Source organism: Equus asinus, chromosome 9 (assembly GCF_041296235.1).
Source record: "Equus asinus isolate D_3611 breed Donkey chromosome 9, EquAss-T2T_v2, whole genome shotgun sequence".
Classification (NCBI taxonomy): domain Eukaryota; kingdom Metazoa; phylum Chordata; class Mammalia; order Perissodactyla; family Equidae; genus Equus; species Equus asinus.
In genome coordinates this window covers 60551036-60564493 of record NC_091798.1, presented here as the reverse complement: position 1 = coordinate 60564493, position 13458 = coordinate 60551036, and the positions used below count along the sequence as shown (strand labels likewise).

General features: G+C 38.9%; 1 protein-coding gene across 6 annotated transcripts in view; it reads right to left on the bottom strand.

Annotated features, from left to right (window-relative positions):
- Positions 1-4761: 4761 nt before the first annotated feature.
- The window catches only part of TRIM36 (tripartite motif containing 36), a 52183-nt gene continuing 43486 nt past the window's right edge, over positions 4762-13458 (bottom strand). For all 6 annotated transcript variants that reach the window (XM_070517571.1, XM_014842765.3, XM_070517573.1 and 3 more), the window contains 2 exons: positions 8301-8598; positions 4762-6856 (listed from right to left, as the gene is read on the bottom strand). In XM_070517571.1, the coding sequence (XP_070373672.1) occupies positions 6502-6856; positions 8301-8598 (653 nt within the window). In that variant the 3' untranslated portion in view covers positions 4762-6501. The remainder of the gene's footprint in view (positions 6857-8300; positions 8599-13458) is intronic.

Sequence of the window (13458 nt, the reverse complement as noted above, 5' to 3'; positions counted from 1 at the left end):
CCCTTGTGCAGCTTAGAATTTAGAGGATGCAGACAAAAGTGAAATTTATAAGTGCTTTGGAAAACAAATAAAGCAGGGCATGAGGAGTATAGTGTTGTGGTGGTGGGGGTGGGGCACGATTTAAGTAAAATGGTTAGTGATTCTCATTGAGAAGATATCTGAGAAAAGACAAAGGTGAGGAGTATCTGGAATAGGTGTGCACATTTTTAAAAGGCTCACTCCAATTTTTTAATTGAGAAAAAGCAACAGTGCAAGGGCTTGAGGTAGAAATTGTTGGTGCCCAGCCATATCTGGTTCTCTTCTTCCTGGGCACTCAGAAGGTAATAGTTCCATGCCTGCCAATTTAGCACCATGCAATTAGTCTAGCTGATGAAACATGATTGGAAATGATGTACAGAGGCATGAGTAGCTGTTGGGACTCCTCCATGCTCTTTTTCTGCTCTTGTAAATTTAGAAACAATGTGCTAAGAAGTTGGCATCACAATGTAAAGAGCCTGATCCCTGTATCACCAGTAGAGGAGAGACTTTACTGATCTACAATAGATTTTGTGAGAGCAAAAATAAATTTTGGCTAAGTCCAAAGGTTTCAGGATTTGTTAGTCATAGAACTTAGCTATCCACTAACACATGGCTGAGGAAAGGAGATCTGATAGGAAGATGCCACAAAGATCAGCTTAGAATGTTGGTGGGAACAGTGGAGGTGGGAGAAGTTGGATTGTGGATATTCTGAAAGTAGAGTCAACAGAGACTGGAAGTCAGAATAAGGAACAGTTAAACCCCATCCCTTCAGCTTCCCAGCTCTACTCTACCTTATCAGATGACTACCCTCGCTCCCACCTCTCCTCTCCACCTGATCCACTATGACCACCACCAATCACTTCCAAAGACAGGAGGTAGAGTTTCTGAAGAAAACTGGAAAAGTTTCTTACTCATGGACAATAAATACATAGAAGAGGTCACCCCAGCCTTCATTCCAAGCCTAATTCCTGAGAACCACTATGCAGACAGTAGACTGAAGGGTCTTTCTTTAGAAAACATGAATATCCCCAGAGAAAAGACCAGCAGATCATGTGATGGGAAGCCAAGAAAAGCCACTTTATGGCTTATTAAGTCATAGTGAAGTCCAACAGTCAAAAAGCCCTATACACAAAGCTATTATTCAGCCTTTAGTGCCTCAGTCTTTAAAGAAATACACAGCCAAAAAAAGCCCGATTATTGAGAAAATCCCCTGACATCAAAAGCAGAAACAAAACTATGGAAAACAAAGAAATAAAATAACAGAGGGAGCAAAGAAAATGTCAAAGAAGTAATAATTTAAAGTCTAAAAGTAGTAAGAAAAAAATACTGCATCAATGAAACAAGAACAGGATGCTACCAAAAAGGATAAGAACTTGAAGCAGTCTAATATGTCACTAGTAGGAGAGTTTCAAAAAGCTAGTGATGTGAAATTAAGGGGAAGAAATCACCAAAGAAAGAATACAAGAATACTTCTCAGAACTGAAGGGAATAACCAAATGCCCAGAATATGGAATGTGGGAAAATAACCCACACAAAGAAACATTATAAAATTTCAAAACACCAGAGATAAAAATAGGAACTAAAAGCTTCCAAAGAGGAAAAAACAGGTCACATCCAAAGAATCAAGAATCAAAATGGCATCATACTTCAGTAGCAAGACTGGGTGCTAGGAGACAACAGAACAATGCCTTGAAAAATAGGGAAATCATTCTGAACTGTTAAGTGAATAAAGAAATTTTAGAACATGCAAGATTTCAAAAATTCTTCCTTCCCTGAACCTTCTCTGAAGGCACTGGAGAATATTCCACTAAGTTGAGGACATAAACCAATAAAAGAAAGACATGGGATTCAACGTAGAAGAGAGGGAGAGGTATTGCTGGGAGAAGGGCAAAGGGAAGCCGCAAGAGCGCTGAGTATCAGGCCCAGGAACGAACCAGTCCATATTGGAGCTGGATGACAAAGACTTCCAAGAGAGATTCCTCAGGAAAAATAAAAATACAGAAACATGTTCGACCTGGAGAAATGTCACATTAGAGGCATTTTATAGAGTTTTTGACAGATCTAGGAAACTTAGCTGGAAATCCAAAGAAAATCAAGTAACAGAATAGGAAATTATTAACTCCAAGAAAAAAAAAATTGCACAAGAGATATAGACATAATACACCTACTTGGCTAAATATGGAATAATATGTAGAGAATTAAAATCCTAATTTAACATTATAGGATATTGATAAATAATGCCTAATATTATTAGGAGAAAATGAACAGCATTGATACAAATATAGAAGAAACAAGAGTTAATGTCACTGACTCTTACGAGCTGGATAGGCTGGAGGCGGGGGATTGGAAGTCTGCTGGGTTTTGTTATGTCTTTTACTATTATTTGACTTTATAAACTCTGCATTTGTTATTTTGGAGATATACAGATTATAGGTATTATTTTGAAGAGGTATAAAGTATTTTTACAGCAGCTAACAGTACTCACCACCCTACCTAGGAAAGAAAGTTAGAAAACCAGCGTTGCTCCAATAGTCTTAAGATCACATGACAGGTATACTCTTCCAAAGGATATTAGCTCTACTCTTAGAAAACTCTTGTCTTGGGAGATCAGGACTTAAGCAGATCTCCAGAAACAAACATATAATCTGGCTAGACTCAAATGGCATTTGAACCACATGCCAACATAAACACCAAGGAACATTTTTAGGTCTTTTAAAAACATGCAGTGGTGGTATTTAAAAAACAAACCATTGAGTTCAGATAGGTTAACAAAGGAATCTAGGGGAAAAGAGGAGAATTTTATTTAAAAGTATTTTTTAATTAGCCACAGTCAGTCAGACTATTGTCTATAATTCATGTACGGCACATTTCAATTTCTTTCCATGTTGACAGTATTCTACATTCTTAGGCATTAGTCTAGCCAGAACTTTAAACATAGTTTTTTCTTAACCATAGCACTTAATTATTCTTCCCTATTCCAAACAGAAGATTTCAGACAAGAGACGGCAAACTCAAAAGAGAAGCAACTCCATTAGTCTCATAGATGATTTCATCATAGAATGGCCAGCAGGGAAGAGAAATACCAGAAAGCTGAAAGGGAAAAGTTGCATAGCCTCCTGTCTTCAAGACAGTTCCCTTCATTTTTAACGTTTCAGAACATTATAAATACCCTCATTTAAGCAGTCAGCACAATGGCCAATAATCTCCCTTTTTTTCCTCAAATACCCAAACTCCTTCCCACTTGTCCATTTAAGCCACCCCACAACCACCACCCGATCCCCACTTTCCCCTTCTCTGCCCCAGGAAGATCCCCCCTGCTGCCTGCATCTCAAGAGCCCTTTGCTGGCTGGCTGCCAGCTGGGTTTGGTCAACAAGCGGCACCAGCAGATCAGGTGGAGGATATTTTTGACTTCCTCCCCCTGTCCTGGCACCACATCTCTGGCAATAGCTGCTTCCCGTGGCAACCCCAACTCCCACCAGGCAGCCCTTCCTTCATGTTCTCACTCTCCCTGAGATCTAGCAACAATATTTCCCCTTGTTCTCATGCTCTAAAGATCATAATGGCTTTAGGCTGTGGCTAGCCTTTCCAGTGCCTCACCATCGCTTGTTTCTTCCTTTAAGGTCGCCCATATCTCTAAGCAATCCTGTCACGAACTTCTTTTCAGCTGAACCATCTAGGGTGAATTCTATTTCCTGCCAGAACCCTGACCACTTCTTCACTCTACCTAGCATGCTCTTCACTTAGCTCCTTGTATGGCCAGGTGTCAAACTTAGGTCGCCCTCCCCAGAGGGGCTTCCCTGACCAGAAAATCTGGTATTGGCACCTCAAGCACTCTCTAGTCCCTTCCATTTTTATCATCTCTCTGTCCCAGAAATTAAGCTCCTAAAAGCAGGAACCTAGCTAGGCTGTCTTGTTTACCCAGCGTCAGCACAATGTCTCATAAACAGGAGTCAAGAACTTTTTGTGAAATGAATGAAGTAGTTCCAAATCAAGCTTAATCAAACTAAATTCCTTCAAGTTTATTTTTTAAAGCAAAAAAGTCCCAAGAAAAGCTCCAATTCTCAGGATGTTGTTCCCATTAACAAGCAGCTGAAACTCCTCTAAAATGAATGCATATCTGTCTGGTAGCGTATTCTTGCCTATCATACTGGTTCTCAATTGTTTTCTGTAGCAATATGATTCATTATATTCCCACATGGAACACTCTCAGGGCCTAATCAGATGACAGGTGATGGCAAAGATTTAACAAGCCCAGATTGTGTTCACTTCCCAGGGGTCGCTCTGCCTCCTACCACTTTCAAGAAAGCAACTGTGAATATGAGAATTAAGTTATTATACAGCATCATAGGCATACCTTTGAATCTACTCCTTTTTTTTTAATTAAGACCTATCGAGCATTAGCAACAATTCACTGAGATCCACATCTACCAGAGCCCCATAACCCAAGGGTGAATGTGAACTAAAGGACCACTCCTCTAATCAAATCTGATCTACTATGATCACAAGAGAAATGCTCAACAAACTGATCAATTAATTTAAGTAAATCATTTTCACGTTAAGCTTTTCTAATCACTTGCACAAGAATTAAAGCTTATAAATAAATGCCCCAAATAACTTTATATAAATCTTTAGCTCTAAGTTAATATATTCAGCTAAACATCTTTTCTTAAACAAGATTTCCATTTTCCTTATAAACATACTGAGAATTCCTGGAATGCAGATTTCAATAATGACACTTGACCTACTTTTAATTTTTATTAAAAATGAAAGAAATCCAGGAGAACAATTTATATACAACTATACAATGTTTTAAACAGCTTTCCTATTCCTATTAAAGCTTTATATTTAAAATGTCTACATGATATGTGCTTACACAGGCTTGAGACTATCAAACTGTACCACACACGTGACTTCAGCAGCTTTATTGCACAATGATCCACATAACACTGCGTATTTGTTTAGTTCAGCCTCTGTCATAAAGTGCTACTCCCACAGGTGGGAAAGTAACAAAGCCTACTAAACAAGAAATTCTCCATGATATTTTCTACTTGGGTTGGGGGAAAAGCTAATTTAGTGCTACCAGCCTGAATAACAGATTTCCATTTTAAAAAATATATAATAACAAAAACTCCTAAGAGTTTTGTTAGTCTATTAAAATACGTGAAAAGCATTCCAAAATGATTAGTGCTTAAAAGGCATAACAGTCTAGTTTCCGAACATTTTAACTTAAAAAAAAATAAGCAGTTTAAATAAAATCACCCAAGAACACCTTTTAAAAATGAACATAAAATTTAGATAAAATGTATTTCTTCAAATTAAAAAAAACTTTTAACTTTTACAAGGATACATACAGTCATTACATTTTATTAATTATTCCTAAACAGTTAAATTTGCGTATTTACTTGCTTATATTACCAACGCTTATTACCAAACAAGAAGCAATAGAAAATGCTGGACAACTGACCAGTTAGTTACTCTGCATTTTATAATATATTTAATGACATTAAAAATATATCATGAACTTTTCAAACATGTAAACCTTAACCAGGACAATCTGATCTGTAATACGTGGGTCAAAACATGAAAATCACAAGACACAATGAGAGAGCAAAAGAACAAGTCTGACAGACGTCAGTGTATCTTCACTAATATCTATGAAAAGTAATTATTTGATATAAGCTCAAACATTCTCACAGAGTAACTAAGAATAAAACGTCTTCTGAAAAAAATCATATGAAGTGAAAAGCTTCATGTGTTAGCTGAGAACTTAGTGTTTCCTGCAAGAAACCACGTTTACTACACATGCAGGTATGGGCATCACAGCTAAGGGAACTTCTAAAAATGTCCTTAAGAAGACAATTTGTGGTCTTAAAAAAAAAAGCAGTATTCATTTTCCAGGCAATATACTCTTAATATTAGCTACACACATGAAAATACATGTTTCCATTTAAATATACTACCATTTCTATGGCCTTTTTCTTTTTACCTGTCTATATCTTTGTTTTCCTATTAAAAATGAATGCAAGACACAATGCTTAGTACTAATTTCTATCCGTAAGGCATTTAAAAAATATCTTCTCTTGGGACATAAACATGATATAAAAATGAAAAACCAAACACAAAAGAAGCATAATAAATACTTTTGTATCCCTCCCCCCAGAAAAAAGGAATGTAAGCACCAGCAACACCAGCTGACATAAATAAATTAGATTTCCTGTTCATGAAAAGAGAAAGACAATCCAGTTGCAAAGTTAACTATTTCAGTGTTAACTGGGAAAGTGTCTTTTTCCTGCCGGGTATGAAAGGCAGAACAATGACACGGAAGAGGCAAGGCTGTTTAGGTTTCCATGTTTTACGAAGAAACACGCAAAAAACAAGACTGGCAACAGAATACTTAGATGATATGTAATTAGTTACAAAGATTAACACCAAGGCATTATTTTGTTCACATTCTTCATCCTAAGTCACATCAGATGCTTAAACTACATGTCCTTTTGGTATTCTAGATATTTTGCTGTGATGGGTTCTTCAAGTTGAATTCCTCCACTGCCCATTAACGCAAATGCTGGATACATCGTATGCGAACAGTCCACTTGGCGCTCATAAAGGCATTTCATGTGATCCATGTCATAGAAGCCCACTTTGCCTTTATCATAGTCAAGGAAAATCCCTATAGTTGTTGGCATGGGAAGAACTCTATTTTCAGGTTCATTAGAAGAAGTAGGTGACTTGGGTATAAAAAATTTCTTCATGCCTATGGTAACCAGTGTAAAGGGCTGCGAAGAATCAAAACTGGCGTCTTCGCTTCCGCTGTCATGCCCACTGTCTTGCTCGTATCTAAAACACAAGACACAAACACTAAGTGGAATCTTATCCATATCATCATCCACAGGCCTTCATGTACCTTCAAAACATTTTCACAAGATAATATACATTGATTTCAAATTAAAATAAATTGTACATCAAAAACTTTCTATTAAAACATAATCAATCAAAAACATAAGGACTACATGTTGCCATTTAGAGTTATACCATAGACAGCCCCAAATTCTCTATCATAAAATATCATCCACTTTTACCCAGATATATACACAGATGAGAACCTAAAAAATAATTAAGAACTTTGGCCTATCAAAAATAAAGCAGGGTGAGAGGGACTGAAGGGACTTGTCAAAGATTAAATACTTACAGCACACAATCACACATAAGAAAATGCACAACCAAGATGTGTGCCCTATTCCAAGGAATTACCAGACCAAGTAAAATAAATGGGTGCTGCAAAATGACGCAGAAGAAAAAAGCATATTGCACCCTCCTCCTAAGAACCGTATTTCCCGGAAGGGATTTCTACATGGATCTACAGTGTAAGCAGTATATGAAGGGGTTTTTTCCCCCCTCTATTATAAGACAGTAGCATCTTGCGGAAAATTTTGCTACTAAGCTCCTTCCATTGTTTTCCCTATGCATAGTTGGCTTGTTCTATATTGGCGATCATAGTACATCAACAATTTTACAGGTTTTTTCACTTCTTTCTCATGCTAGAAATGTTTTAAACATTATTAATATTAATCTGTCAAGTGGACATGGCACTGTGCTTAATTAACCATTTCCCTATTACAATTTTCATTGTTATTTCAATTTCTCATCTTGGCTCAAAAAGTTTTTCCTATCACTCAGACTGTTAATCTGGGATTTCTGTTCACCTAAGTGGTCAAAAGTTGTCTGTCTGGGGAGTTCACCTTACACCATCTAAAAGAACTAAACTGTACAATCTCCATTAAATAGTCACTCTCTTAAGAAACTGGAATTCTTCACTGTGGAAAGATGTTTACAATGACCCAATTTTGTAAAGTACTTATGGGAGAGTTTAAAGAAACTGTGTCCCATGATAAAAGAACAACTAATATCAACTGTGAAGTATTGGAATCGAGGCATTTCACTATAATCGTCATTTTTATCAGATAATTAAGGTAACTGATGTGAAAGACTTCAAAATTTAAAACTGCAAAGCTGTACTGCAATCATGAGGTATCCAAAACAGACTTATTTCCTCATGGCATCAGAAATTAAGTGCTAAATGTCATTATTCACTGTGTGAATACAAGACGGTCTGACTCCTTTTCTCAGCCAGTCACATATGTAGAGCCACAATAACTGAATCTAAGAAATGTACACTCTAAATATACTAAGTAAACCAAAGTCCATTTTCAGTCTTAACTTGCTAAACAAGGATGTTTACTTTAAAAGAACTCTCAAGTTCTACATCAATAAAAGACTCTACCTTGGACTAACAGCATCTCGGGGAGAACGGAGCCATTCTTGTAGTTTATCACTGGAAGCAACTCCCACCTTTACCAGGTATGAATACGGTTCCACACGGAAGGCCCAGAAGTGTTTCCCTTTTGTAATTCCAGTGTCTCCAATGATGTAGTCTAGGCTTGTGTAGTAACCCACTTGGATACGGTCTGCAGACAGCAGAAGGTTAAACCCAGCTCTGCTCTCCACACGGTCTCTCTTCAGGTTCAGCAAGAGGTGCTCATTATTATAGCCACATTTTTCATCAAAGAGGAAACTGAAAACTGTAAATAGAGCTTACAATTAGTCTGAAAATTATTTATTAGCATTTCTATACTTCATGGTTTAATATGACAGGTTTTTCGAGTAGAAATTACTGAAAAGAGACATGAAGAGGAATGTATCATGATACCCTAGACAAACCAAAACCTCAACTTACAAATAACTTCCAGCAAATTCTCATTATCTGAAAATCTCCAGAAATCTCAAAGACAAAAGAAAATATTTTTAATGTATAAGAAAACTGACGAATGCAGTTCCTTAGAATAGAAACAGTAAATTAATCCTAAATATTTTACACTATTGGATCTGTCCTTTTATCCCTAAAATAAAGGGTTGTATATTTTCATAATTACCTATACATTTTCTTAAATATTTATTCCAAACTGTATAAAGTTGGAAAATATCAGCAAGTTTAAGAAGGTCTCTTCCTTATCAATCAACACAGCAGACATGAGAAACAGGGTAAAACAGGTGCAGGCTGTGGTGCAGAGACCCAGGCTGGAAGCCCTGCTCCAGCACTGGACTAGAGTTTAACCTAAACTTTCATGTCTTCAACTACAGAACGGAGATAACACCCCTCTTACAAGTCCTATCAACTCAACTCCATCAAGCATAATGCTGGCTTCTAGCCCCAAAACTGGAAACAGATGCCTCAAATGTCCATCGATAGACAAAAGAATAAAGAAAATGTCATAAATACATACAATAGAATATTATTTAGCCTAAAAAAGGAAGGAAATTGCGATACATGCAACAACATGGATGAACAGTGAAATAAGCCAGTCACAAAAGGATTATATGAATCCACTTATAGGAGGCACCTAGAACAGGCAAATCCACAGAGGTAGAAAGTAGCATAGAGGTTACCAGGCTGTGTGGGGAGGAGGAATGTGAAGTTACTGTTTAACAGGCAGAGTTTCAGTCTGAGAAAATGAAAAAGTTCTAGAGACATGAGTGGTGACGGTTGTATGACATTGTGAATGTACTTAATGCCACTGATCTGCACCTTAAAAGTGGTTAAAATGGTAAATTTTAACTAGATTATATCATACACACACACAAAGTGTCTGCTAGCAAGCTACCATTCTCCATATACAGGCTGACGTTCCTCCTGGTACTGCCTATTGTCCTGGCCTGATAATTCATGCTTTCTTTCAATCTCAAAAGTCTCCCAGTTTGCAAAATAAATCTAAATGATCACCCTACTTAATACGAATATGGCTTCTCTCAGAGAAAAGGAAGACAACTTTTAACTTTCCTTCGCTCCTTCTCCCTCCACTGCGTTACTCAAAACAGCAGCTACTTTCAGGTTTCTTTTTCTTCCGCTTAGTCAGAGAGACTAGGAAAAAAAGCAGAAACTGAGTAAACTATAAAATATTTACTTAATACTTGCAAACCTACCCTAAAGCTCTCTATTGGACTTTATTAAAATTCAAGAAAAATAATTTTAGCCAACTTTATTTGTATCCTAATTTTTTTAATTAGCCACAATGTGCATGAAAAACAAATAGTAGACAAAAAGGGAAGGAGGGGCAGATCACACAAAATATGGATACAGAAAGCACTAAAAATGGGCAGGGACAAGGGGGTCTAAACACCCACTGAAGGAACTTCTAAGACAGTGACCAACAGAACAGAGCAGCGCTTCCTGCCAACCAGAATGAGCACATCTTTGGTTCTAAACGTCCCTTGTCCATGGAGACACTGTAGTGAACACCAACTAACCTGTAAGTCATTCTTATTCTATATAAATCTACAGGCCCTCTACAAGTAGTATGTCAGTGGTTTTTAACTTGGAAGGAGGAGGATGGGTGGCTGGGCAAGAGGAGCTCCTAAAATGGGGAAAAAGGTATCCGTGTGGTTCTAATATATGCTTTTGCATCCCCATGTGCCAGGAATCACTGAGTTAGAAAATCCAGACAAGTCAGAATTAGGTTAATCAAAATTATATTTCATGTTATTACAACAACATATTTTTAAAATATCTACCTAGAAGTGACGTCAGCAACATGGCAGAGTGAGCAGTTTTCTTTGTCTCTCCCCCTTCGAATTACAACTAATTGGACATTAATCAGTCAACAAAGGATATCCACACAGCATCTCAGGACGCCTGAGACACCCATGCTGCTATACATCAGAAGGTGGATGGACTTCCCCTGGGAGGAGGTGGAGAGAGGTGAAAACCCTCCGACCCCCGGACGGCCTAGTACCTGCAAGCAACTTTCTACCAGCAGACACGCTCATAGCATCGCCACGACACCAAGGGCAGGTGTGTGCGTGCATGGCGGAGTAAAGGTGGAAACAGGTGACTACAGCCCTACCTAAGCCCCCTGCGATTGCCCCTTAGCCCAGGGGGAAAATCCACGGTCCCACAGCATCGGCAGGGAAAGCCTCTACTCTGTATTAGAGAGAGAGGCATTGGAGAGGCCCCGCCCAGCATTCAGAATGCTGGGAGGCCCCAGGGCAGGAGGATCCTGGGTGGCACAGCAACCCGCCAGCCGCCTCTGACTCACAAACTCCTGCTGTGGCCCAGAGTGGGTAAGGGAGACCCAGTGAGTCCATGTGCATGGGCGGTGGCAGGTTGGAGTCCCAGCAAGCCTGCTCTGCGGGCCAGGGGGAAAATCCACGGTCCCACAGCAGCCGCAGGGAAAGCCTCTGCACAGTGTTAGTGGAGAGGCCCCGCCTGGCAATCACAAGGCTGGGAGGCCCTGAGGCAGAAGTAGCACAGGTGGGTGAGCTAACCACAGACTGCAGTAGATACCCATAGCTCTGCTGTGGCCAAAAGTGGACAAGTGAGATCTTGCAGGCTCTGACAGTGACAGAGCTGTAAGTCTAGGTGAACCTGCTCCCAGGCACTGTGAAAGCCCATAACACCACTGCAGACCCTAAAGAGGGAGTGCGTTGAGGTGGTCTGTGACAGTAGGCACCAGCAACCTGAGGCCCCCTTGCGATTGTCCCCACAGCTGACGAGAGACCCCACAGGGCCACTGTGACCACGAGGAGGGGCCCAGGTCCAGTCAGCACCAGCTGACAGGGATCCTGGTCAGTGCAGATTACACAGATGCACCCCCCACCCCCACTCCAGCAGAAGTAAGTGGAAGCAGTAACTAAACTCTATCTCTATGCAGAGGCACAAATCCACGCCATAAAGCAGTATAAAAAAATATATTAAATCTCCAAGACAGAAGGAAAATGATAAGTACCCAGAAAACAATCCCAAAGACACTGAAATCTATAACCTAAATGACAATGAATTCAAAATTACCATCATTAAAAAACTCAGTGAGTTAAAAGATAATACAGATGGACAACTCAACAAGTTCAGGAGCTACGTCACAAAAGAGCTTGATACTATAAAGAAGAACCAATCAGAAATATTGGAGATGAAGAACACAATGGAGGACATTAAGAAAAATCCGGACTCTCTGAACAGTAGGGTCGATAATATGGAAGACAGAATCAGCAATTTGGAGGACAGGAATATAGAAATGCTGCAGATAGAGGAGGAGAGAGAATAAGACTAAAATCTAAATGGTCACCCTACTTAATACGAATGAAGAAACTCTCCGAGAAATGAAGAAACTCTCCGAGAAATATCTGACTCAATTAGGAAATGCAACATAAGGATTATAGGTATCCCAGAGGGAGAAGAGAAGGAGAAGTGGGCAAAAAGCCTGTTCAAAGAAATAATGGCTGAGAACTTCCCAAACGTGGGGAGAGAGATGGAATTCCATGTGACAGAAGCTAATAGATGACCAAACTTTATCAATGTAAAAAGACCAACCCCAAGGCATACAGTGTAGTGAAGCTTGCAAAAGTCAATGACAAAGAGAAAATACTAAGGGCAGCAAGGCAGAAGAAAATAACCTACAAAGGAACCCCCATAAGGCTGTCAGCAGACTTCTCAGCAGATACCTTACAGGATAGAAGACAGTGGAATGATACATTCAAAACTCTGAAGGACCACAACATGCAGCCAAGAATACTCTATCCAGCGAAAATATCCTTCAAATATGATGGAGAAATAAAAACTTTCCCAGATAAACAAATGTTAAGGGAGTTCATTGCCACAAGACCTCCCCTACAAGAAATGCTCAGGGAGACCCTCATACCTGAAAAATCAAAAAAAGGAAAGGGGTTACAAAACCCAGAGCTAAGGAGATAAGTAGAAAGACAAAATCAGAAAGTTACAGCTCTCTATCAGAACAGGTTAGCAAAGGCTAAGCATAACATTAAAGATAAAAGGAAGGGAAACACCAAGAATCAATATAATCTTGTGATTTTAACCACAAACTCACAACACAAGAAGGAAAAAAAAATCTGACAATAACAACTTAGAAGGGGAAGAGGCAAGGGATGGAACGGCTTAATCTAAGGAAATAAGAGGCTATCAGAAAATGTACTATCTCATTTATGAGATGTTTTATACAAACCACATGGTAACCACTAAACAAATAACAAGAATAAAGATGCAAATTACAAATAAGAAGAAAGCCAATATAGAAATCTACCTACCTGAATTAGTAGTCCAAAAATCATGTGACAAGAAACAAAGGAAATGCAAGAGAACCGGAAAACAAGCAATAAAATGGCAGCATTAGGCCCCCACATTTCAATAATCACTCTAAATGTAAATGGATTGAACTCTCCAATCAAAAGACACAGAGTGGCAGGATGGATTAAAGAGCAAGACCCAACACTATGCTGCCTCCAGGAAACACACCTCAGCCCCAAAGACAAACACAGACTCAGAGTGAAGGGATGGAAGGTGATACTCCAAGCTAATAATGAACATAAGAAAGCAGGTGTTGCCATACTTATATCAAAGGAGATTTCAAAGCAAAACAGATAAAGAGAGGCAA